The following is a 27,417-nucleotide window of genomic DNA, read 5'->3' as shown; positions in this document are numbered from 1 at the left end:
GTATCTTGAATCCCTCATTTAGCTATTGAAACGTCCATACTTGTTGAGATGTGACAGCAACAGCTTGAAGGCAATGTCCATTTGACACTATGGAATTCAATGCAACCTGACTGTTCACCTCAAGCACTGTTTTAGTCAGGTTTTAGTATATGGACCATTTTACATGACTGGACTTTCCAACATCAATATGGCTATTTAAATGATATACCTTTGGACATTTACTATTTACATTTTTCCAACTCTAACTTGGGGATTGTTGTCTGACTTCAAAATGTGTGGAGACTCCGAGTGTGAAAGTAAGTACACAACAAGAGAAAAAAGAAATATGCAGCACATATAACAAATTCGTTTTTTCTATCCTATCCTGTAAAGTAAAAATTCCTATGATTACCTTATGTGACTTTTCATAGGCTTGCTGAGTCGGGTCAGGGCCAGAAATATACAATAATGTTTGTACCCTATACTGTATTTCAGATTGACAGACGATTTGGGTATTTCCCAAAATATGCTGTGAAAGTTGATGAAATTTATGCAAACACAGAGAAAGAAGTAGCCACACAGGTAATCTTTACACAGCAGTACTCTATGCATTTTAGTTTTGGGAATGTATTTGTGTACTGAAAATATATGTGCATTAAAGGGTGAATAATCGGTGCTGTAAACCTTGCTGTTAAAGACATTCTGTTAAAGCTATTCTTCTGTTCCTTTCAGAAACATGACTTCTTCTGCATTGATGAGTATGGCATATTAATTGATAATGACTCCAGTGAGTGGGACAATGAAGATTATATAGTTTCAGAATTTCAAGAGATCGCCACCAATAATGCTAAAAAATCTAAAACTTCCAAAGATGCCTTTGTGTCCAAACATTGAAAACAGGAAACAGGAAACTGATGAAACAGGAAACAAAGATGCCAATCAGGCCGGAATGGAAGACTTCTCAGAGGATACCAAACCTGCACCTAGCAAACAAGGTGGGTCTCAGTGGATTGACTACAGTAACTGGATGCCTTGGTTTAGGTGGTGAAAGCCCTGATGATCCCAAAGAAGACAACCCAGAACAGTCTTTCAGGAGCAGGAAACTTGCTTTGGACATTGATGGGAACCAATTTGAGGAAGAGACGGAACAGACTGAAAAGTCTGTCTGATTTGGAGATGGACTGACTAGTGTCTTCAGTTTTGGTGAAAAAGCTCCAGAGGAGGAGAAGCCCATTGAAAAGGAAGTGGAAGAGCAACCCCCACCTTCTAACTACTGGTTGAATATTGGCATTAGAGATGTCTTAAATTTTGGTCAGTCTAATCAGAATAAAGTTGAAGAGAGAGTACCAGCAGCAGGCAGAGAGGAAAACATCGATCCAGAAGAAATGACAGGTACAACAGACCCACATGACCTTGACTTAAGTCAGTCTCATCATGATGCTACAGTGGAGCAAATAAAAGAAACAGAGCACCACAGAGATGATGACACTGGTAAGGAGACAGAGAACAGACACACACCCCTCAAAACCTGTTGGGGATTATGACGACGGTCAAGAGGACCATCAGGAAGAAATCACCAAATATGGCGAATTTAGAAAAGAGGAAGATGCAGGGTGGTATGGCAGCATCTATAATAATATTGCAGGCCTTTATGGGGAACAGGATAATGAGGAGGAGGAGGAGGAGGAGGATACAGTTATAGACAAGGATAAAGAGTCTAAAGATATCAGCCTTCAGTCAGAAACAGAGTCTCACCCTGTGTTCTCGTCCATGTTTGACACTCTGGCATCACTGTTTCAGGCAGATACCGATGATAAAAATGCTCCAAGTGATGAGGTAACAGATATAAAACCGGCAGACGCAGATGCCAATAGAGAGATCTCCCCTACTCCTCAGACGGCTATCCCATATGATTCTTCTGAGGTATCTGTAGGGAGGAAGGATGATAATGATGGTAATGACAGCAATGAGGCTCCACATCCCCCTCGATTAGATCTAGGTAAGGTTCAGAGTGCTAATGAAATACAGGAGGCATTCAAACAGCTACTTGACACTAGCAAGAATATTTCATTGTCCCACGACCCTCAATTACAGAACACAACTGGAATACTGAATCTTGAAGTTGATCCTGAAAAAGCTATTGCTGAGATCAATGAAAATGATGAGCATAACTCTGCAGGTAGATTAGAGTTAGATGATGTCACCACCACTAATGAACTTTTCAGTTCCCATGGAGATGTAGAGCCAAACCAATTAGTGTCGGACAATGAGGACATGCAAAAATCAACTGTGCTCCTCAATGGGCTTTTGCATTCATGTGATGAAGATGCCTCTAATCACCATCAAGAGAGTCCTGCTGCTGACGTCTCTGAAAATAGCCTGGATGATGTTGAGACTGATCATTCAGTTGGTCGGGACGCTTTAGAAGGCTCAGGGATTCCAAATCTATCTGATTTGACTCTTATTCAGACAAAAGCAGAAATACTGACAGAGGAGCTACCTGATGTATCGGAGGACATGTCTGTAATGCATGCTAAGGTGGAGGACATTGACAGTACAGGTATTGAAGTGGTCTCATCCAATCAGACAGGAGAGGACAGTATTCTAGTGTCTCAGAGCCAGGCAGAAGAGGACAGTGATAATCAGACAAACCCACCAGCAACTGATGATGCTTCAGTCCTGGGGACGATCACACAGACACCTGACCCCTATCTGCATGATGCTCAGGAGGCTGAAATAGCTGAACCTATCCTGAATCTATCCCTAGCTGAACCTGTCACTGAAAATGTCTCAGGAGAGGAAGGACATAATTTGATTACCTCATGTGAGGAGGGGGAAAGTAAGGATAAGAATGAGAATACATTCGAGGCACCAGATAAGAATGTTCATGTTGAAGATATCGACAAAGATTCCGTTTCGCTGAAAGACTCGTTCTCTTCTAACTATGAGGGATGTAATTCCAATGTAATGGAAGTTGTTGATCAAGAGGAATTTCTTTCCTCTGATCATTCCAAGGATTGGCACATTGAGGCCGATCCCATAGATAAAGTAGGGTTGATAAACATTACCTATGACCCAGTGTTAGACTCAACTATACTAAATGATGACACTACAAGTAACAAACTTTTATCTGATAAAGCCAATGATGATGGGGAAAGTAATATAGTGGGCAAAGCATCTGTGATAGGTTCAAATATTGAAGTTACTGAGACAGAGTGGATAGAACCAGGGAAAATAGTTGAAGTTGAGCAAGACAATGGGGGTCAAGCTACTCTCCCTACACATGTCTTTGAGAATGATGAAACACAGAGCCGTTCCAGACATGATGCTAAAATCAAAAGTTATCCTGACAGCTGAGAGCTAGTTCCCCCTGAGACAGTAACAGGAAGTGAACAAAGACATACAGCAATCCTTGAGGAGGCAGATACAGAAAACTTGTCAGTGGAAGATTTCATTCATGAACAAGGGGAGTCCAATGAATCTAAAAAAGACAGTGACGAGGAAAACGTCGTGAAGGATAGATCCAGGATGATGCATGACCAGACGACAGCAATTGAGGACAATAATCTGCCACTAGAAGACAGGAATCAGATGGATGACAGTAATCACATCTCATCAGTCAGTAGCCAGGAAATACTTGACTTGGACCTCCATGAACCAGAACCACAGTCTCAGTCACCTTCAATAGAGGACTCTCACAGAGCTACAACATTTCTGAAAGAATACAAGAATATTGAAAAGCACCTAAGTGCAGATGAGATAACTACTTTGTTGGATTTGTTTGGGAAGCACAAACTCCTGTGGCTTGACTACAGCCTAGGATGCTCACAGACTTTGAATTAGGGCCAAGATGGTGATAATGACCTTGCTATAATGTCAGACTTTGAGAGGCTCCTGCAGTATCACATGGATGAGACAAAAGCTCCATCTGGTGGATTTCTGGAGGATGAAGATAAATCCACAAAACGCATGTCACTACAAAAACTAGAAATACTCTTGTCAAACATTTAAAAAAGATTCCTACCATTGAAAGCAACTGTCAGTATGAAAGACAATCAAGGTACTACTAAAGTAGTATGAGAAACGTTTATTGATTTTGTTCGCATGTCTCTTGCATGTCAATATAGGAAAGGTTAGCATATTTTGTCAAAGTTTTTATATTTGGTCATTGTTAGAAGTGTGCTAAATCTGTCTTCATGTTTTAAGAATGATATGGTGTCATAATACAATATGTTCTCCTGCAGATACAGACAAGACAATCTGCGTCAATGACGATTGTTTTACTCGCAAGGAAAACAAAGACCTAACCAACCTGAAAGGAGAAGATATCTCTACTGAGGTGGGCCATTCAGACTGGCAGATGGATGGGCAAACCAGGGAGGGAGTTAAAGATAAGCCTGCAGTGGTGGAATATCTTTTGACTTCTGCATGTCAAGTCACTGGTGATATTATTGCTCATATGCAGACAGTTAAGGCGCTTCTGAAATGGCTCACTGTAAAGGTAAGAATGTTTACATGACTGTTTTTAAGTATACCCCTTTGTCATCTATTGAGATGTAATGAGACCACATTTAAAAGGATTGGACTGCACTGTGGATGTGTCAATATGAATGCCCCCTCTTCAACATCAATAGAATAGACTAGCTTAATTCTTCCAAGAGGGAACTTTGGTTGTGGCATTTGAATTTGACATAACAGCACAATACACACAATACACTATTAATTGACCTGATAGCTGAAGAAGCTGGTCCTTTAGAACCTCTGGTATGTTTCTCTGGTATGCAACATGTCATCTGTCACTGTCATCACCCAACACTTTGAGGAGTTGGCTTTGGTGACTAAGCTATTCACTGCACTGTGGTAGTGCAATAACATGAGCATTTTATATTGAGAATAGAGATGGAGGTTCAGGATGTTGACCAGGTGAGTGAGAAGTAGTGTTTTGGACATGCACTGAAAAGTTAGCTGAAAGGTGAACACCCAACCAACAACAACTTCTGGGCCTACTCTGATAGGGCAGGGCAGGTGACAGCAGAGGGACTTTGGTGACAATTAGTCTCAGCTGGAGGGAAAGGTAACTTATTCCATGTTTATAGATTATTTGAGAATAGGTATAGAGGTTGGATATGTGTTGTTTTCAAAACATTTTGTAGGGTACCACAATTTGCATTTGTTTCATTCAGGTTTCATCAGTTTGAGTGTCACCAAAGATTGCCTATTATATTGACCTGCTCTAACAATGGAAATACATGTCCTCAAAGATGGAAGGCAGGTCGGAAGGAGAGATCAGGTGGGACCATTTTAGCCAATGATAGGGCAGATATGCATGTGAACAACAGGCCATAGAGATAGGTAGAGGACTCATCTTTGTATCTGTGACATTATAGCATCTGTGACAGCATGGGCAGCGCCATTGAGGCTATCTCCATTTTAAAGTATTCCATTTTCTTCTTCTTCATTGGCTGATTGCTCCCAATTCATAGGAATCCCCATCCAGTTGACTACTTTAAAATGGTGGAACCCTCAATGGCAGTGTCCATGCTAAAAAGGGTTATGTCCATGCTAAAAGTGGTTATGTCCATGCTAAAACAGGTTATAGCCATGATAAGCACCTGCAATAACATCTGCAAAATGTGTACCAGACCAATAACATTTTATTTGATGAGTCCTCTATCTATCTCTATTACAACAGGGACAACCCCGATATAAAGTCGTTTTTTTCAAAGATGCCAAAATGCCAGGTGCCTCCACTTATATCAGTGCATTTGTAACAAACTAACCACGAAGCCTCACATAGAAAATTAGCAATTAAATTTTTTGTTGACCAAATTAGACACTCTCTCATTGACCTCCATACAAAAATTCTTACACTTCGTGCATTATTTTCGTGGACAGATTTTTGGCTGAGTAACACCTCTTGTTTCGCCTCTTCCTCTCTGGTGTCAGTTTAAATGCGCCCCGGTGTGGCGTTCCCAGTGTGTGCTATTAAGAATCCTTGGGACGTCCATAGACTAAATACTAACCCTAACCTTAACCTCTACTCTAACCCTAACAATTTAAAATGTCAACGTCATGGGGTAGGGGCGTCCAAAGGATCCCACATAGCATGGATAGTTCAACAATTGGTGACGTTGAGAATATACCAACTCAACATTAAAGCAGGAAGTGGGGGCGTTGTAACGTTTACCAATACTCATTTTGAGTGAAAAGTCAAATAAGATAAGATTGTGTAGGATTAGAATTATATAAATCAACCAATATTTGTTTTAGGAAAATATAAACGAAAGTGAGTCGTTTTAGCGAGTTCTGGGTGCATAAAATAGCATCAACCTCCGTACGTTTGAGCGTCATGACGTGTCCCAACTCTCCAGCTTCATGTTGCCACCGATACTTCAAAGTGACAGCTGGGCATTCGTTTTTTTCAATGTTAACCTAATCCTGGAAATAATATTTCAATGAAATATTCGACAAATGGAAGATCAATCAAGTGGTGAGGCAGTTGCTACCCAAGTGGCTGATTATAAAATGACAGCAAGGACCTATTACACTCTAGCCGTGGAGAAAGTGAGAGATGTGAGTGTCAAATCAAATGAGCATGCTAGCTAGTTAGCTAGCTTGGACTCGTCAATGCTAAAAACATCAACTGGTGTATCTAGCTAGCCAATTTTGTAATTTGTGTTAATTCAATGATTTCAATGTGTAGGACTATCAGATATGGCTTATCTATATTGTTTAGTTAACTAGCTAGCTAGTGTCTCGTTGACCACGAGAACACTGTTTCCTGGTAAGATAACGTAACTAAGCTAATGTTAGCTAATTTAGTCAGCTAACTAACGTAAGCAACAGTTGTATCCTAATTTAAGGGTGTTTTCACACTTCTTGGTCCTTTTAAGCCAATTTTTGTGAACTCCGTGCGGTTCGCTTAATTCAGACTCAGACCCCTCAAAAGAGCCCCAGAAGCGAACCGAACTGAACTGAGACCATCTCGAGAGGTGGTCTGAGTTCGGTTCGCTAGAATTCCGCGTACCGGTTCACTTTTTTTAGGGCAATGTGAACGCAAAACTCCCCAGGTTCGCTAGTAATTATTCACGCAACACTGTTCCTCCTGCAATAAATCCTCACATTGGTGCCACAAACGAGAGAAGATGATGATGTGCAGATTCGCGGAAAAAAAGCGTGCTGCAATTATATATTGATTAGCGATTGTCAAGGATGCGCAGAAATGTGTGTGGTGCGGGAATAATGACAAGCGAACCTGGAGAGCTTTGTGTTCACATTGCCCTAAAAAAAGTGAACCGGTACGCGGAATTCTAGCAAACCGAACTCGGAACAAAAAAAATAAGCGATCTGCACTGAGTTCACAAAGTGTGAAAACACCCTAAGTAGCTACATAGCTGGCTAGTTAGTTTGAAGTTTTAATGTCACATGCACAAGTATAGTGAAATGCCTTTCTTGCAAACTCACCACAACAATGCAATAATCAATAACAATGTAATACAACAACAAAAAAGAGGTATGACGAACACAATAAGTAAGTTAGCATACTATATACAGGGTCAGTTCCAATACCATATTTCCAATGTGCAGGGATACTGGAGTGATGGAGGTAGATATGTATACGGGTAAGGTGACTAGGCATCAGGATATAAGATAAACAGAGTAGCAGCAGCTTGTATGTGAGTGTGTGTGTGTGTGTGTGTGTACAGTCAGTACAAGTGTATGTGCATATTATGTGTGCGTGAGCAGATGATCGTGTGAGTGTGTGGGCCCTGTGAGTGTGCATAGACAGTGCAAAAATAAAAAGGTCAGTGCGGATACAAGGTTAACTCAGATACTCTGTGTAGCTATTTTGTTAGCTATTTATCAGTCTTATTGCTTGAGGACAGAAGCTGTTCAAGAGCCTGTTGGTGCCAGACTTGATGCACCGGTACCGCTTGCCGTGCGGAAGCAGAGATAATAGTCTATGGCTTGGGTGGTTGGAGTCTTTAACGATGTCCTGGATGGCAGGGAGCTCGGCCCCAGTGATGTACTGGGCTGTCCGCACCACCCTCTGTGCGCCATGCGATCGAGGGCAGTGCTATTGCCATACCAGGTAGTGATGCAGCCAGTCAAAATGCTCTCAATGGTACAGCTGTATAACTTTTTGAGGGCCCATGCCAAACCTTTTCAATCTCCTGAGAGGGAGACTGTGCGCGTGTGTTTGGACCATTTTAAGTCTTTAGTGATTTGGACACCAAGGAACTTGAAGCTCTTGACCTGCTCCACTGCGGCCCCGTCGATGTGGATGGGGGCGTGCTCGCTCCTCCTGTTTCCTGTAGTCCACGATCGGCTCCTTGGTCTTACTGGGGTTGAGGGATAGGTTGTTGTTCTGGCACTACACTGCCAGGTCCCTGACCTCCTCCCTGTAGGCTGACTCATCATCACCGGTGGTCAGGCCTACCACCGTCGTGTTGTCAGCAAACTTGATGATTGTGTTGGAGTCGTACGTGGCCACGCAGTCGTGGTTGAACAGGGAGTACAGGAGGGGACTAAGCACACCTCTGTGGGGCCCCTATGTTGAGGGTCAGTGTGGCGGAGGTGATGTTGCCTACCCTCACCACCTGTGTTTGGATCACAAAGAAGAACATTTGTGAGACTCAGACCAAATGAAAATATGCTGGACGAGTGTTTGATGCCATCTGTCAAGCATGGTGGAGGCAATGTGATGGTCTGGGGGTGCTTTGGTGTTGGTAAAGTGGGAGATTTGTACAGAGTGAAAGGGATCATGAAGAAGGAAGGCTATCACTCCATTTTGCAACGCCATGCCATACCCTGTGGACGGCTCTTGATTGGAGCCAATTTCCTCCTACAACAGGAAAATGACCCAACGCACAGCTCCAAACTATGCAATAACTATTTAGGGAAGAAGCAGTCAGCTGTATTCTGTCTATAATGGAGTGGCCAGCACAGTCACCGGACCTCAACCCTATTGAGCTGTTGTGGGAGTAGCTTGACCGTATGGTACGTAAGAAGTGCCATCAAGCCAATCAAACTTGTGGGAGGTGCTTCAGGAAGCATGGGGTGAAATCTCTTCAGATTACATCAACAAATTGACAACTAGAATGCCAAAGGTCTGCAAGGCTGTATTTGCTGCAAATGGAGGATTCTTTGACGAAAGCAAAGTTTGAAGGACACAATTATTATTTCTATAAAAAATCATTATTTCTAACCTTGTCAATGACTACATTTCCTATGCATTTTGCTATATTTCCTATTCAAACTCATGTATGTTTTCATGGAAAACAAGGACATATCTAAGTGATCCCAAACTTTTGAATGGAAGTGTAAGTATTTTATTTTCTACCCAGGTCGTGTCGTCCCTTCCTGATGACGTAAGGCCAGGTCCTGACCTGTATGGACTGCCATGGGAAGCTGTCATCGTCACTGCCTTACTGGGGTTAGGCACCCTCCTATTGTTCAGCTGCAGGTTCTACCAATGTGTAAGTTGACTGTCTGATATTATACCAGCATGCAAGTATAGGGATGAACAACAGCATTCTTACTTTTGATTGGGGAGTGACCAAGCTCACTAAATTGTTCTTGTTTCCAGATAAAGAGCAGACTGTATTCAGGCAAAGAGAGGCGGATGGGCCAGAAGGTGGCTGAACTATTAGATGAAAAGTGCAAAGTCCTTAAGACTTTGAGTGAGGTTCAACAAAAGGTGAGTCCTATGTCAAAGAATGCAGTGTGTGTGTGTCTGACTGACTGACTGCCTTCTGAAATTACATGTTTTGTATGAACCTGTGTGCTATGAATGCCTTTGCTACTGTTTGTTTATGTTTATTTATGTACCTTTTTAGTATGAAAAACTGGATTCTGCCTTGTGGAATAGTGGTATTTTGGCTCAAGCTTCAGAGCGAGAGAATCTGGAGGTAAGACACACAAATTATACAGTATGATTGTTCTCAATACTGAATAAACATTCCCATATTTCACCTCTAAATTACACTGGCAAATGGTATAAAAGGACTTTCAAGTCCGAGTAAACCTTTAATGGTCTCCTCTTCAGGTGATGTCCCAGAGGCTGAAACAGTCAAATGCACAGCTTGGAGAGGATATAGAAAAGTTAAAGGAGGACCTGAATATCCAGAGAGCGAGGAGGTTGCAGCAGGAGAAGACAGTGAGTTTGACTTCGGACTAGACATTTTTCTCGTCACCTTTTGCTGTGTTTTGATGTTTATGCGTTGACATCTTTTATTTTTTGTTTCACTCTTTGCTCTCATATTTCAGTTAATTCTTTTTGAGATGTGGTGTTTTGTGCAATTTTACAGATTGCAGATATGCAGGAAACCTTGAAAACCGTAGAAGAAGAAACCAGGGACCTCAAGTCCCAGACAGAGCAGGTAAAATCTGACGCTGACACAAGTCCCCATTTAGTGTTATGTATCATGAACATCATGTTAATTGTAATTCCTTCCTGTTTGGCATGTTAATCATGTCGACACACTCAGAGCCAGGTTAGATGTAACACATTTTGCTCTCTTTTCAGGCACAGACAACCCTGAAAATATATGACATGAACAGTGAGAGGAATCAGAATAATCTGGAGGCAGCAAAAGAAGAGAAGGCCTTGCTCCAGGAGAAAAATTTGCAGGTATGTAACCTGACCTATAAGATGTCCATTTACAGCTATACAGTACCCACTAATCAGAGCCATTAATATCTACAGTGAGGGGAAAAAAGTATTTGATCCCCTGCTGATTTTGTACGTTTGACCACTGACAAAGACATGATCAGTCTATCATTTTAATGGTAGGTTTATTTGAACAGTGAGAGACAGAATAACAACAAAAAAATCCAGAAAAACACATGTCAAAAATGTTATAAATTCATTTGCATTTTAATGAGGGAAATAAGTATTTGACCCCTCTGCAAAACATGACTTAGTACTTGGTGGCAAAACCCTTGTTGGCAATCACAGAGGTCAGACGTTTCTTGTAGTTGGCCACCAGGTTTGCACACATCTCAGGAGGGATTTTGTCGCACTCCTCTTTGCAGATCTTCTCCAAGTCATTAAGGTTTCGAGGCTGACGTTTGGCAACTCAAACCTTCAGCTCCCTCCACAGATTTTCTATGGGATTATGGTCTGGAGACTGGCTAGGCCACTCCAGGACCTTAATGTGCTTCTTCTTGAGCCACTCCTTTGTTGCCTTGGTCGTGTGTTTTGGGTCATTGTCATGCTGGACTACCCATACACAACCCATTTTCAATGCCCTGGCTGAGGGAAGGAGGTTCTCACCCAAGATTTGAAGGTACATGGCCCCGTCCATCGTCCCTTTGATGCGGTGAAGTTGTCCTGTCCCCTTAGCAGAAACCCCCCCCCCCCAAAGTATAATGTTTCCACCTCCATGTTTGACAGTGGGGATGGTGTTCTTGGGGTCATAGGCAGCATTCCTCCTCCTCCAAACACGGCGAGTTGAGTTGATGCCAAAGAGCTCGATTTTGGTCTCATCTGACCACAACACTGTCACCCAGTTCTCCTCTGAATCATTCAGATGTTCATTGGCAAACTTCAGACGGGCCTGTATATGTGCTTTCTTGAGCAGGGGGACCTTGCGGGCGCTGCAGGATTTCAGTCCTTCACGGCATAGTGTGTTACCAATTGTTTTCTTGGTGACTATGGTCCCAGCTGCCTTGAGATCATTGACAAGATCCTCCTGTGTAGTTCTGGGCTGATTCCTCACCGTTCTCATGATCATTGCAACTCCATGAGGTGAGATCTTGCATGGAGCCCCAGGCCGAGGGAGATTGACAGTTATTTTGTGTTTCTTCCATGTGCGAATAATCGCACCAACTGTTGTCACCTTCTCACCAAGCTGCTTGGCGATGGTCTTGTAGCCCATTCCTGCCTTGTGTAGGTCTACAATCTTGTCCCTGACATCCTTGGAGAGCTCTTTGGTCTTGTCCATGGTGGAGAGTTTAGAATCTGATTGATTGCTTCTATGGACAGGTGTCTTTTATACAGGTAACAAGCTGAGATTAGGAGCACTCCCTTTAAGAGTGTGCTCCTAATCTCAGCTCATTACCTGTATAAAAGACACCTGGGAGCCAGAAATCTTTCTGATTGAGAGGGGGTCAAATACTTATTTCCCTCATTAAAATACAAATCAATTTATAACATTTTTGACATGCGTTTTTCTGGATTCTTTTGTTGTTATTCTGTCTCTCACTGTTCAAATAAACCTACCAATAAAAGTATAGACTGATCATTTCTTTGTCAGTGGGCAAACGTACAAAATCAGCAGGGGATGAAATACTTTTTTCCCTCACTGTATATGTATGGCTTTGTCACTAATATTGTTGTATACTCCAGTTCCATATCAGCCTTGGTTGCGGTTGTTACAAAGAACCTGCATGGGTTGTCCTGAAGAGAAAGCAGAAAGTGTCCTATATTCTGGTGGGATCCTCAACCTCTCCCCCTCTTCCCACAGCTGGTCCAGGAAGCAGAGGGCTGGGGGGAGCGGATGAGCGAACTGGAAGAGGAGATGAGGATGTGTGAGAGCTCCTATACTGGAATGGTGCAGGATGCTGCCACCAAAGACGAGAGCATCAAGGTTTGCATTCATATTACTGCACTGGCAAAAACCACATACAGCAAGATGTGTGCCTACAACAAACATTTTGCTATTCTGCCCTGTACTGGGAAAACCCAGTCACCACACACATTAGTTAGGTGACACCCTAAGTGGCCCAGCCTGTTTGAGGCTATGTTCATAATGGTAATCCTCTATTGCCTGTTATTTATTATAAATTACATACACCTTAGCCAAATACATTTAAACTCAGTTTTTCACAATTCCTGACATTTAATCCTAGTAAAAATTCCCAGTCTTAGGTCAGTTAGGATGACCACTTTATTTTAAGAATGTGAAATGTCAGAATAATAGTAGAGAATTATTTATTTCAGCTTTTATTTATTTCATTACATTCCCAGTGGGTCAGAAGTTTACATGCTACCAAATACTAATTGAGTGTATTGCCTTTTAAATTGTTTAACTTGGGTCAAACGTTTCGGGTAGCCTTCCACAAGCTTCCCACAATAAGTTGGGTGAATTTTGTCCCATTCCTCCAGACAGAGCTGGTGTAACTGAGTCAGGTTTGTAGGCCTCCTTGCTCGCACACGCTTTTTCAGTTCTGCCCACACATTTTCTATAGGATTGAGGTCAGGGCTTTGTGATGGCCACTCCAATACCTTGACTTTGTTGTCCTTAAGCCATTTTGCCACAGCTTTGGAAGTATGCTTGGGGTCATTGTCCATTTGGAAGACCCATTTGCGACCAAGCATTAACTTCCTGACTGATGTCTTGAGATATTGCTTCAATATATCCACATAATTTTCCTTCCTCATGATGCCATCTATTTTGTGAAGTGCACCAGTCCCTCCTGCAGCAAAGCAACCCCACAGCATGATGCTGCCACCCCCGTGCTTCACGTTTGGAATGGTGTTCTTCGGCTTGCAAGCAACCCCCGTTTTCCTCCAAACATAACAATGGTCATTATGGCCAAACAGTTCTATTTTTGTTTCATCAGACCAGAGGACATTTCTCCAAAAAGTACAATCTTTGTCCCCATGTGCAGTTGCAAACCGTAGTCTGGCTTTTTTAATGGCGGTTTTGGAGCAGTGGCTTCTTCCTTGCTGAGCGGCCTTTCAGGTTATGTCGATATAGGACTCGTTTTACTGTGGATATAGATACTTTTGTACCTGTTTCCTCCAGCATCTTCACAAGGTCCTTTGCTGTTGTTCTGGGAATGATTTGCACTTTTCGCACTAAGGTACGTTCATCTCTAGGAGACAGAACGAGTCTCCTTCCTGAGCGGTATGACGGCTGTGTGGTCCGATGGTGTTTATACTTGCGTATTATTGTTTGTACAGATGAACGTGGTACCTTCAGGCGTTTGGAAATTGCTCCCAAGGATGAACCAGACTTGTGGAGGTCTACACATTTTATTCTGACATCTTAGCTGATTTCTTTTGATTTTCCCATGATGTCAAGCAAAGAGGCACTGAGTTTGAAGGTAGGCCTTGCAATACATCCACAGGTACACCTCCAATTGACTCAAATTATGTCAATTAGCCTATCAGAAGCTTCTAAAGCCATGACATCATTTTCTGGAATTTTCCAAGTTGTTTAAAAGCACAGTCAACTTAGTGTATGTAAACTTCTGACCCACTGGAATTGTGATACAGTGAATTATAAATCAAATAATCTGTCTGTAAACAATTGTTGGAAAAATTACTTGTCATGCACAAAATAGATGTCCTAACCGACTTGCCAAAACTATAGTTTGTTAACAAGAAATTTGTGGAGTGGTTGAAAAACGAGTTTTAATGACTCCAACCTAAGTGTATGTAAACTTCCGACTTCAACTGTATGTACCACTCAACAAAATACGTTTCCTTGGGGGAAAAACTATAGTTATTTGAATGGTAAAGCCTTTTCTCTCTCTCTCCATTAGTCCCTGACAGACTGCCTGTTGAAGATAAAGGACTGGGACTCAGTGCTGGAGGACGGAGCCAACGGAGAGGAGATAAACAGGACACGAGGGGAGGAAAATGGAGAGGGGCCAGGTGAGGTTCTGGTAGATAAGGCTATAACCGCCAGTAGGTATGAAGTATGATCAACTGGCCTTCGCTCACCATCTCTTGGTATTATTATGCAAGGTCATATATGGGATTTTAAAAAACATTTGAGTCAGGATATTGACTGAGTGGGAGTGGGATATCTGCGTTTTCCCAGATGTTACTTTTTTTGTTAATTCTTTATACACAGATAACCATCAACGACACAGAATACAGAAACTAATTCATGCGGCAAAGGTATGTCTTCACTTAAATCAAATTCTGTCTTAAGAACAAAACTTGTCAGCGATAGATGGAAAATGTTAGTTCTTTTTCTTTTTAGATGAATGCAGACTTGAAGTCGGTGGATGAAGACAAGGACAGAGTGTTTGCCAAGCTAGCGGATGAAGTCAAGGCCAAGGAGGATCTCCAAGGTAAGCGGAGTATGATGCTGTTCAGTAGTAACTTATCACGGTGGAGAATAAAACAACATTCATTTTATAATGTACATAAATGTATTGAAATGAGCTTCAGTTGCTGTTTTCATGATACAACAGACACAAAGGGTTGGTTTCCCAGACGCATATTAAGCCTTGTACTCATGGACTAAAAAGGACATGCGTCTGTGTCCAGGAAACCGGCCTAAACCTCTGACTTTTAATGAAAATCATGTCTAGTTTTTAACACCAGCTTGACTCTTGGGTTGCAGAGCGGATTAAGAAACTGGAGAATGAGAAGGACTCTCTGCAGACAGAGAGTGAGAAGTACACGGGCCAGGTGCAGAAACTCCAGCAGAAACTGCAGATCATGACGGAGATGTACCAGGAGAATGAACTCAAACTACACAGGTACTGTACGAGACTTAGAGTGGCTGACCCAAATGCACAGCTTCATCCATGAAGGATTTATATGCATTTATAATGGCTTATTTATGAAAGTTATTATGAAGTGTAACCAAACTATCTTCAATGAGTGGGGCTAATGAACTGCTGTATGCCTGGTAATATAATAATATATGCCATTTAGCAGACACTTTTATCCAAAGCGACTTACAGTCATGCGTGCATGCCGTTTTACGTATGGGTGGCCCCAATGGGAATCGAACCCACGACCTGTGGCGTTGCAAGCGCCATGCTCTACTGACTGAGCTGCACAGGGCCTAGTAATGTTTGTCTGATCATGGCTGTTCCACTCTGTGGTATGCATATAATGGGTGTTCTCCCTGGTGTCAGGTTGCTGACGGTGGAGGAGAGGGAGCGTCAGCAGAAGGAGGCGAAGCTGACCAAGGCTGACAGGAGCATCAGCCTGGCCGTGGAGGAGCTCAGCAGCTACAGGTCGGCTACTGGACACACACACACACACCATCCCTGACTCCAGATATCAACTGTCTCTTGTTTACAGTGTTTTAATACAGGCCTTAAATTAAATGTATACTTTCAGTACACTTGCTGTCAATCGAATAGATGCAATTCATTTTGTGAAACATGAAGAGTTGCACATGTCCAAAATATTCGCAGGGTGTTTTGTATTGTGAGTCAGGGTGCTGTTTTGCTTTCACACAAAGGCAAAGAGCACAAGACCTCGAGGATGAGCTGGAGAAGACCAACCAGGCCTACAAAATCCAGGTGGGAGATCTGACAGTCTGTCGTAAGAGACTGGAAGAGGGGGGAAAACATTCACCACATGCAATTATCTGATGTATAGCCAATGACAAATGTCATTCTCCCTCCATCTTTCAGATAACTTCCCAGGAAAAGAAGGCACACAATAACTGGGTAAGTATGTAGTAGTAACATACATACACTATGGAGCACACCTCAGCTCATAGTCATGTTAAAGAGCAATTGAACGAATCTCTGGTTGAAAACAGCCTATGTGGAATCGATATTAGAAACGTTTATTCCGGTGCCAAAATTGACTAAAGTGTAAGTACGATCATTTTGGTTATAAAGTCAGTATATTCCAAAACTGAGTTTTGTGAGATTTGTGTAACTGAGGTCGCCACAATTTATGTAAGGGCTGGGTTTGGATTACAACCATGCCCACTAACACGAGATGGTAACGCCAAAGGAGGTTGTCATGCATGGATAAACATCTGCGCTGATTGCGCTCTATCCAATCGCAGAACCTCCAGACAGTGAGACAGACCTGCCAATTACGCAGCGCATGTTTACATAAGACAACATGTCGCCAATGTTATGTTGAAAGAACGCTTGGCCCCTAAGCTCTTTATGGAGTGGCCACTTGCTGATGTGTTTGATAGTGATCACTCAAGTCTGCCACTGTTTTGGGCAAAATGAGAACTAAGACGATGCACACTTGCATCCCAACTGCCACTTGTCAATATTCCGAAATTCGAAACCCATTCGTGAGCATCTTGTGACCCGCCGTGACCTGTTTTGTAACATAATTTGCTATGAAACACTGCCAGACAGACGCAAACTCTGGTAATAGATTGTAAAAAAAATAAAACGGCACTGAAGCACACACGTCGCCACTCGCCAGTGACTTGATAAGCTGACAGCTTGCTGATGAAGTTGTAGAAATGTTCTCAGAAATCAGTCCTGAGTGCAGCCAGCAGCAGCTGACTCGGTACTCATACTGTCTGCAGTGCACTGACTAGTTAAAAAAATAATTGAGAAATACTGCACCAAACACCAGCCCTCCTGTAGCTCAGTTGGTAGAGCATGGCGCTTGCAACGCCAGGGTTGTGGGTTAGTTTCCCACGGGGGGCCAGTATGAAAAATGTATGCACTCACTAAACTGTAAGTCGCTCTGGATAAGAGCATCTGCTAAATGACTAAAATGTAGATGTAAAATTGTGCAATCAATTCAGACTATTTTGAGGAAGTGATAGTGGCTATGTTGTTGCCACGGTGTCTCAAGAGGGACAAACAACAGTAACTGCCAGGGTACGATATACAAACATAACACACCCACATCGAACCACACCCCCAAGACCCACATCTCATTTTTCTTAATGAGCAGCAGAAAGACACATGCGGAATCAGTGCTTAAATGTGATTTCCTCAGCCTGGCGACTCATCTGTAATCTCTGTTGTCTGCATTGTAGCTAGCAGCACGAGCTGCCGACCGTGACCTGGCTGACATTAAAAGAGAGAATGCACACCTCAGGCAGAAGTAAGTACTAAAGAATACTTTTCTATTGAAGTGCAGTCAGTTTCACCAGACTTGATGGGATGTGTTGGTACAAAATAGTATTTCCCTGCAGTGTGGAAAGTATTCTTCAGCTGTGGTGTGTCTCCATGCAGATTGACTGATACTCAGTTCAAGCTGGATGTGGTGGAGAAAGGCCCCTATGCTCTGGACAACATGGGCAGACCGTTCAGAGGTGAGTCTATAATAACCCTCCTATCACCCTAACTATAATGATATCCTCTGCTGACTCCCAACTCGCCCCCTAGCCCCTACTCCCTACATTGAGAGGATTGGATAGGTGAAAGCAATATGGTGACAATCCGAAAGGCAAGATGAAGTTATTAACAGAACTACTTACATTATATCCATGCAATCCTCTCAGGTCTACAGGAGTGCCTATCGTGTACTAGGGACTAGGTGTTGAATAGGTCATTATTCTGATATTTGAACTTTCTGTCTCTCCCTGTCCTGCAGGTGAAAGGTCACCGTATGGCCCCTCCCCCCTGGGTCGCCCCGCCTCTGAGAACAGAGCCTTCCTGTCTCCGCCCACCCTGATGGATGGCCCGCCACACCTCTCTCCAAACTTCCCTCCCATGGGACCGGGAGGCAGAGGTGACTTCTCCAGTACAAACCCCCTCCTCAGTGAATGTGCCATGACATGGTGAAAATGCCATTAAGAAAAATAATCAGCAGGATAAATGGATTATTATTTAACCTACTGTCAATTAATTCACTTTAGATTATTATTGAATCTCCTGTCAATTAAGTTATTGAGTAAAGCAATGCTGAAATCTGTTCTTAATCACCTGATACAAGTACATGCTAAATCTTAATTTACTGGAAGGTAGGCACATCTGTTACAGAGCTTATCTTTATAGTCTAAATTGCCTTGGCGGCGAGCATGCACAGCAAGATGGGGAATGATGTGCAGCTGTATCGCCTACAGAGGGAGCATTGTCTTTGCGCATGATGTATTCTGGTCTTGTCATCCTAGCTTCATGAACTCATTGACATTATGCTGGCTCTTTCTCTCTCTCTCTCTCACTCTCACTCTCACACTCATAAATAACCAGTATCCCGAGGCCTGGTAGATCCCCCTGGTGGGGTGGACTCTGATCGGAGTGGTGGTCCTCACTCTGACAGTGGCTCGATATCTCCCTCCTGGGAAAGGGATCGCAGGGACCCACCTATACCCCCTCCAGGTACGGTGATGACCACCTGCTATCGCCCCCCCCCAATGATCTCAGCAGCCCCTCCAATCACTACAGACAGAAGTTATTCTATTCTTCTGTTTTAATCTTCTAGTCTACTATATTGTGTTATTGTGTGTGACAAATACTTATTTGCATTCAGTATCAGTCCTAAAGAGTGTGTGTTCGTTATTTATTTGCTTCATTGTGTTTTACCATCTTTTGCTATGTAAAGATGTCCTGACTTTCTTTTGGGTTGTAGAGAAATATAATTAGTTATAGGGTGAGAATATTATATTTGTTAATCAACTGTCAGAGATTTGTTCACAACTAAATAATTCCCCTCAGTTGGTTACTATTGTGGTACTCTGTTGTGGTCAGCCGGCCCTGTGAGAGGTTTGAGATTCTCTTTATTGGTTCAAATCACTGTTGTCAGTCTGAGGTACAGACCTAGTTGTGGTCAGTGAGTGTATGACTACTACACTATATATACAGAAGTATGTGGACACCCCTTCAAATGAATGGATTCAGCTATTTCAGCCACACCCGTTGTTGACAGGTGTATAAAATTGAGCACACAGCCATGCCATCTCCATAGACAAACATTGGCAGTAGAATGGCCTTACTGAAGAGCTCAGTGACTTTCAACATGGCACCGTCATAGGATGCCACCTTTCCAACAAGTCAGTTTGTCAAATTTCTGTCCTGCTAGAGCTGCCCCGGTCAACTGTAAGCGCTGTTATTGTGAAGTGGAAACGTCTAGGAGCAACAACGGCTCAGCCGCGAAGTGGTAGGCCACACAAGCTCACAAAACGGTACCGCCGAGTGCTGAAGCGCACAGCGTGTAAAAATCATATGTCCTCGGTTGCAACACTCACTACCGACTTCCAAACTGCCTCTGGAAGCAACGTCAGCACAAGAACTGTTCGTCGGGAGCTTCATTAAATGTTTTTTTTTTTTTTTACAACGCTACCTGCCCGAATGCATAGTGCCAACTGTAAAGATGAGGAATAATGGTCTGGGGCTGTTTTTCATGGTTTGTGCTAGGCCCCTTAGTTCCAGTGAAGGGAAATCACTACAGCATACAATGAAATTCTAGACGATTCTGTGCTTCCAACTTTGTGGCAACAGTTTGGGGAAGGTCCTTTCCTGTTTTAGCATGACAATGCCCCCGTGCACAAAGCGAGATCCATACAGAAATGGTTTGTTGAGATCGGTGTGGAAGAACTTGACTGGCCTGCACAGAGCCCTGACCTCAACCCTATCGAACACCTTTGGGATGAATTGGAACGCCGACTGCGGGCCTAATCGCCCAATGTCAGTGCCCGACCTCACTAATGCTCTTGTGGCTGAATGGAAGCAAGTCCCCGCAGCAATGTTCCAACATATAGTGGAAAGCCTTCCCAGAAGAGTGGAGGCTGTTATAGCTGCAAAGGGGGGACCAACTCTATATTAATGCCCATGGTTTTGGAATGAGATGTTCGATGAGGAGGTGTCCACATACTTTTGGTCATGTAGTGTATGTGGTCAGCTGTAGTGGTTCCAGCCTCACCTCTGAGTCACGCAGCAGGGCCACACAGACTGCAGGCCGCTGCATTGAGGAGTCAGACCCTGAGTCGCCACTGGTTTGTTCCAGAGTTTTCTCCACACTCACTTTGGCCTTGTTCCCCTGGGCCCCTGCTGCTTCCCAACTCTGGCCTCCGCCTGGTTTAAGATGTCTAAAATTCACTGGAACTAGGAACCTTTTAACCATTTAGTTCAGTTATCATGGGGGAGCGATTTAGCATGTGGCATCACTGTATTTTGATTAGTCAACGACAATTCCATCATACCCATTCTACTACTGTCACTGTTTTGTTGTGTACTAACTAAATGCATCATGATTTAAATGTATGTTTCTTTTTTTGTTTCGTGATCTGCAAAGAGGCTTCTATTTTTTTGCTCCAGTCCCCTTTGGACAGCAGAGTGGTTGTTTTGATTTGGACATTTCTGTTCTGATCCCCCACTGTGTGATCCCCATCCTTTGCGCAGCTGGTCTGAATAAGGCTGATGAAACAGTGCTCTCTCTCTCTGCTCATAAAGGGTATATGTATCGAGACCCAGGTCTTCTCTACAGGAGACCCCTGCCCGGAGCGTTTCCCCTTGGGCCTATGGGCCCCCTCCCATCCAGGGGCCCCGGTCCTGCTGAGCCCCACAGCTTTGGGCCCCACCCTGGAGATCAATCTGGTGAGAACCCTCCTTTTACCGTTCTTTCTGTATTACAGCACCATATAATTAGTTTTTAAAAAGTGATTGATACTGCATCTCTGCACCATAGCCACTCTGTCATATAAACTTCAAAAGGATGTTTAGTGCTTGGGAGTATGTAACTGAAGTGATGAAATACATTTCAGGACGTGACTCAGACCAAGCTCCTTCATCAGCAGCACACTGAATAGTAGGAGTGTAGATGATTAGTATACCTCTGAAGAACTATCTAGTGTTAGGTAGAGAATGAGCAGGATAGTTTGCCCAGTGTTGGGGGTTACGTAATCAGATTACTTTATGAGTACGGAGTAAAGTAACAAGTACATTTTTCAAATTGGGTTCTTGGTCCCCAAGAACACAGTGGCCTCCATCACTCTTAAATGGAAGAAGTTTGGAACCACCAAGACTCTTCCTAGAGCTGGCCACCCAGCTAAATTGAGCAATTGGGGGAGAAGGGCCTTGGTCAGGGAGGACAACGACCCTAAGCACACAGCCAAGACAATGCAGGAGTGGCTTCGGTACAAGTCTCTGAATGTCCTTGAGTGGCCCAGCCAGAGCCCGGACTTGAACCCGATCGAACATCTCTGGAGAGACCTGAAAATAGCTGTGCAGCGACGCTCCCCATCCAACCTGACAGAGCTTGAGAGGATCTGCAGAGAAGAACGGGAGAAACTCCCCAAATACATGTGTGCCAAGCTTGTAGCGTCATACCTAAGAAGACTTGAGGCTGTAATCGCTGCCGAAGGTACTTCAACAAAGTACTGAGTAAAGGGTCTTAATACTTCTGTAAATGTGATATTTCAGTATTTATTTATTTTTGGCAAAAAATGCAAAAAACTGTTTTTGCTTTGTCATTATGGGTTATTGTGTGTAGATTGATAAGTGGATTTAAAAAAAGAAGTTTATTTTAGAATAAGGCTGCAACGTAACAATGTGGGAAAAGTCAAGGGGTCTGAATACTTTCCGAATGCACTGTGTGTGCAGATATGGCTAAGTAAGCAGCCCATATGATAGAGCAGCTTTTGTAGACTAGCACAGGAAAGCAGCGCCACAGATGAAAGGAGAAACTTGTGATCAAACTTGAGTTACTAAGTAGCCTATCTTTGGTAGAGTAACACAAAGTAATGTGTAATATGTAATGTATTACTTTTTCAAGTAACTAATCACAACACTGATTGTGCCCAATGTGGAAACTCCCTTGTTTTGACAGTTAAGCTAATAGCATTAAAGAGCATGAATGAACCCTCTTCATCAAGTTCTTAAGGATTGAATGAAATAAACCCACCAAAGCTTGAAGTGGATCTAGCTAGGTTCTTACTGTGTGTTTTTTTTTTGTGTTCTTGCAGACTCATCATTTATGGAAAACAGCATGGGTCCTGGTGAAAATGAAAGAGATGTAAGTATTCTAACCCTTCTATTAACAATACATTGGACCATTCATGTACTGTCTCTCGCTCTCTCTCTCTCTCTGTCCATGGATACATATATATTTTTCTCTTTTTTTTTGGGGGGTAGATCACCTTTAATATTGCAGATAGATTGTAATTTCCATCAATGTAATTGTCTGCATCACTTCCAATCCCCCTTGTTTATATATATATATATATATACACACACACACACAGTGGGGGAAAAAAGTATTTAGTCAGCCACCAATTGTGCAAGTTCTCCCACTTAAAAAGATGAGAGAGGCCTGTAATTTTCATCATAGGTACACGTCAACTATGACAGACAAATTGAGGAAAAAAAATCCAGAAAATCACATTATAGGATTTTTAATGAATTTATTTGCAAATGATGGTGGAAAATAAGTATTTGGTCACCTACAAACAAGCAAGATTTCTGGCTCTCACAGACCTGTAACTTCTTCTTTAAGAGGCTCCTCTGTCCTCCACTCGTTACCTGTATTAATGGCACCTGTTTGAACTTGTTATCAGTATAAAATACACCTGTCCACAACCTCAAACAGTCACACTCCAAACTCCACTATGGCCAAGACCAAAGAGCTGTCAAAGGACACCAGAAACAAAATTGTAGACCTGCACCAGGCTGGGAAGACTGAATCTGCAATAGGTAAGCAGCTTGGTTTGAAGAAATCAACTGTGGGAGCAATTATTAGGAAATGGAAGATATACAAGACCACTGATAATCTCCCTCGATCTGGGGCTCCACGCAAGATCTCACCCCGTGGGGACAAAATGATCACAAGAACAGAGAGCAAAAATCCCAGAACCACACAGGAGGACCTAGTGAATGACCTGCAGAGAGCTGGGACCAAAGTAACAAAGCCTACCATCAGTAACACACTACGCCGCCAGGTACTCAAATCCTGCAGTGCTAGATGTGTCCCCCTGCTTAAGCCAGTACATGTCCAGGCCCGTCTGAAGTTTGGATGATCCAGAAGAGGATTGGGAGAATGTCATATGGTCAGATGAAACCAAAATAGAACTTTTTGGTAAAAACTCAACTCATCGTGTTTGGAGGACAAATAATGCTGAGTTGCATCCAAAGAACACCATACCTACTGTGAAGCATGGGGGTGGAAACATCATACTTTGGGGCTGTTTTTCTGCAAAGGGACCAGGACGACTGATCCGTGTAAAGGAAAGAATGAATGGGGCCATGTATCGTGAGATTTTGAGTGAAAACCTCCTTCCATCAGCAAGGGCATTGAAGATGAAATGTGGCTGGGTCTTTCAGCATGACAATGATCCCAAACACACCACCCGGGCAATGAAGGAGTGGCTACGTAAGAAGCATTTCAAGGTCCTGGAGTGGCCTAGCCAGTCTCCAGATCTCAACCCCATAGAAAATCTTTGGAGGGAGTTGAAAGTCTGTGTTGCCCAGCGACAGCCCCAAAACATCACTGCTCTAGAGGAGATCTGCATGGAGGAATGGGACAAAATACCAGCAACAGTGTGTGAAAACCTTGTGAAGACTTACAGAAAACGTTTGACCTGTGTCATTGCCAACAAAGGGTATATAACAAAGTATTGAGAAACTTTTGTTATTGACCAAATACTTATTTTCCACCATAATTTGCAAATAAATTCATTAAAAATCCTACAATGTGATTTTCTGGATTTTTTTCCCTCATTTTGTCTGTCATAGTTCACGTTTACCTATGATGAAAATTACAGGCCTCTCATCTTTTTAATTGGGAGAACTTGCACAATTGGTGGCTGACTAAATACTTTTTTCCCCCACTGTATATACTCCCATTTTATTACTTTTCAACCCCGGCATCCTTTCCCTACTTGGGGTAAGTTAGTGAACAACAATGCTTACATATTTTACATATTACATAGGTACATATTTTGCTGCAAAACCAATTTCCCATTGGGGATAATAAAATGTTCTACTACTGGGATGGGCAACTTTGATGGGGGTGTGGGATTACAAAAAGTCTGAACTCGTCATTATGGCCGCAGTGGCTCGCGGGTCTGCGTACCCACATTCATACCCACACATGCAGTCAGAGCCAGTCCTAGCCATTTGGGGGCCCTAAGTGAAAGAAATCCCCCCCCCCTGGATAGAAAAACAGCGGTTTGCTGCAATTCTACTTATTCTGCCATGGGGCGGAGAGAAAAATTAACAGTTTCACAGATGATTTTCTGCAATTGCACTTGTATTTGACTATCAGACCCCGACTGAGTTTCCTTCTTTCTTCTTCCTTTTGGATTTCAGAGTGTGATGTCAGTTCAATCTTTGTCTAAATGTGTACAGATGTAGGGTCTTAATTTGAGCCAGTTTGCTACAGCAGGAAAATAATCCTGCAGCTACAGGAAATGTGAATTACTATATGGATTATAATTCATGGACATTTTTGTGGAAATTACAAACTTCAGAAGCCTTTCTAAACCTCAAATACATTGCAAGTTTTTAATTTCCTGAAAGTTTTCCTGCAACAGGGTGATCAAATTAAGATCCTACATCTGTATTTGAAATGTGTTCCCTCAGTCCCACCTGTCAGCACCTGGAGATCTGAGAGACATGAGAATGCCCCCTGATGTAGACATGAGGATGGGGCCTCCTCCCTTAGGACCCCCTGGTATGGGTCCCCTCCCACCCATGGACCCTTACTTTGCACGCAGAGGCCCCCCAGGCCCTTACGGACCCCCAGACTTCTTCCCCCCACGAGGTCCAGCAGGGCCCCCCATGGGCAGTAAGTATTAGTCTCTGTATCCTTTACACATTAAAGGCTCATATGTGCTTTGTAGTTATAATGCATTTATAACTGAAGGTTTTAAGTAGTGTTACAGAATGTTTTAATGTAATAATAATAACATAAACTATGGGTGGGAGATGAGGATTATCATTCTATACTGCATTCACTACATCAATACTGTTAATGACTAAATGTAAACCTTTCCCCCTTGTTTCCCCTGAAGTGCGAGGGCCACCTCCCCCGGGAATGTTTGGGCGATTTCCACCTCCGTTGCATATGGGCTACCCTCCCATGAGGCCCCACCCTGACAGTTTCCCCCCTGGAACCCCTCCACCAGACAGCGAACAGCCTCCCGACCAGTCCCCTTCTCCACATGATGTCATCTGAGCCATCTCTTTCTCCCTCTTCGGGGGAGAAACTCTCTCTGCCTGCTTCCTGTGTGGCACTTCACTTCCTGTTGTGCTAGTAGTGAGCGACTGAGGATGTGCTCAGGGACTGGTTCATGAAGTGTAACCTTGAGTCATGTGACTGTCTTTCCGTTTTTTTAGAGGCCGACAGTGGAATTGTTTCCCCCCCAGTCTTTCGCACACAAAAATGGATTAGTGGCATAGGACTGTTATGAGAGAATACAATACCACCAGGAGTTTTACACAACTGGAAGTACTTAGTGATCATCTATGTAACAGTTCAGTACTGTTGCTATGTGTTTTTCTGATGTTGAATGCAGTGTCTTTTTGAAGCAGTTCTATAGTTATGTGAATCTGCTGATGTTAAACTGTCTGTGAGACTGCCTTGTTCTGAGTGGTGACTTGGACTAATTTGAGAAGGGTGTGTTTGCTTGCAATGTCAAAGCCTTTTTATTTTAACTTTGAAATAAGTCCCTAATTTCTCCCTCGCATTCTTCCCATGTATATAAAGAGAAAAATCCAATATTGTGAAAAGGGAAGTGTGTATGTATACCAGCCGTAGTCCATTCACATGTCCTGTCAATTGAGCTGAAAGATGTTCATTACCTTTTAGCTGTGAGGTCTTGACCGTCCATAGTTTGATCATTGAATGTCATGAAATTACGGTAGTGTTATTAGCCTTGAAGGAATATGGAAATGTGATATTGTAAAAGTGTAATAAATTATGCTCAAGTGTTTAGTTGTCTTAGATTTTCATAGATCAAATAATTTAGGGGATAATCATGGAAGAGGATGAAATCGCTTCAAAACAGATTATAGAATGAATTGCATTAAATAATAAATGAATGCCAGCTCACTGCTCTGTCTAATTAAGTAATTTTGTCTACTTAAGTCATATTTACATATTTTCAACTGGCATGCCATATTGGTCCTCTTCAGGTATATCTAACCCTTACATGACCTGAAAAGGACAATCAAATCAAATGTTATTTGCCACATGCGCCGATTACAACAGATGTAGACATTAGTGATATGCTTACTTACAAGCCCTTAACCAATAATGCAGTTTAAAAATATATATATATATTTTAACGGTATTAAGTAAAAAGGAGAAAATAAGCAAATAATTAAAGAGCAGCAGTAAAATAAAATGACAGTAGGGAGGCTATATACAGGGGGTACCGGTACAGAGTCAATGTGCGGGGGCACCGGTTAGTCGAGGTAATATGTACATGTGGGTAGAGTTAAAGTGACTATGCATAAATAATAAACAGAGTAGCAGCAGTGTAATAGAGGGGGTAGGGGTGGGGGGGGCAATGCAAATAGTCCGGGTAGCCATGATTAGCTGTTCAGGAGTCTTATGGCTTGGGGGTAGAAGCTGTTAAGAAGCCTTTTGGACCTAGACATGGCGCTCCGGTACCGCTTGCCGTGCGGTAGCAGAGAGAACAGTCTATGACTAGGGTGGCTGGAGTCTTTGATAATTTTTAGGGCCTTCCTCTGACATCGCCTGGCATAGAGGTCCTGGATGGCAGGAAGCTTGGCCCCAGTGATGTACCGGGCCGTACGCACTACCCTCTGTAGTGCCTTGCGGTCGGACGGCCGAGCAGTTGCCATACCAGGCGGTGATGCAACCAGTCAGGATGCTCTCGATTGTGCAGCTGTAGAACC

General features: G+C 42.9%; 1 protein-coding gene across 4 annotated transcripts; it reads left to right on the top strand.

Annotated features, from left to right (window-relative positions):
- The first annotated feature begins 49 nt into the window (after positions 1–49).
- LOC121539485 (melanoma inhibitory activity protein 2-like) lies at positions 50–26,605 on the top strand. Of its 4 annotated transcripts, XM_041848009.1 has the most exons (26): positions 50–296; positions 475–561; positions 712–974; positions 4,224–4,480; positions 9,327–9,458; positions 9,569–9,679; positions 9,819–9,890; positions 10,028–10,138; positions 10,290–10,361; positions 10,508–10,612; positions 12,450–12,572; positions 14,476–14,587; positions 14,790–14,836; positions 14,922–15,012; positions 15,288–15,426; positions 15,811–15,912; positions 16,143–16,203; positions 16,318–16,353; positions 17,652–17,719; positions 17,851–17,930; positions 18,212–18,349; positions 18,811–18,939; positions 21,010–21,153; positions 22,521–22,570; positions 25,135–25,339; positions 25,566–26,605. In XM_041848009.1, exons 3-26 carry the CDS (start codon positions 824–826, stop codon positions 25,727–25,729), a joined length of 2,700 nt encoding a protein of 899 aa, XP_041703943.1. In that variant the 5' UTR covers positions 50–296; positions 475–561; positions 712–823; the 3' UTR covers positions 25,730–26,605. The 4 variants fall into 4 exon arrangements, with proteins under 4 accessions (XP_041703943.1, XP_041703944.1, XP_041703945.1 ...); XM_041848010.1 differs by lacking the exon at positions 18,811–18,939; XM_041848011.2 differs by lacking the exons at positions 50–296; positions 475–561; positions 712–974 and adding an exon at positions 3,365–4,039.
- The last annotated feature ends 812 nt before the right edge of the window (positions 26,606–27,417 follow it).

This window comes from Coregonus clupeaformis, chromosome 25 (genome assembly GCF_020615455.1).
Source record: "Coregonus clupeaformis isolate EN_2021a chromosome 25, ASM2061545v1, whole genome shotgun sequence".
NCBI classification, from domain to species: Eukaryota; Metazoa; Chordata; class Actinopteri; order Salmoniformes; family Salmonidae; genus Coregonus; species Coregonus clupeaformis.
The sequence above is the reverse complement of the archived record's forward strand: the minus strand, read 5'-3'. Positions and strand labels throughout refer to the sequence as shown.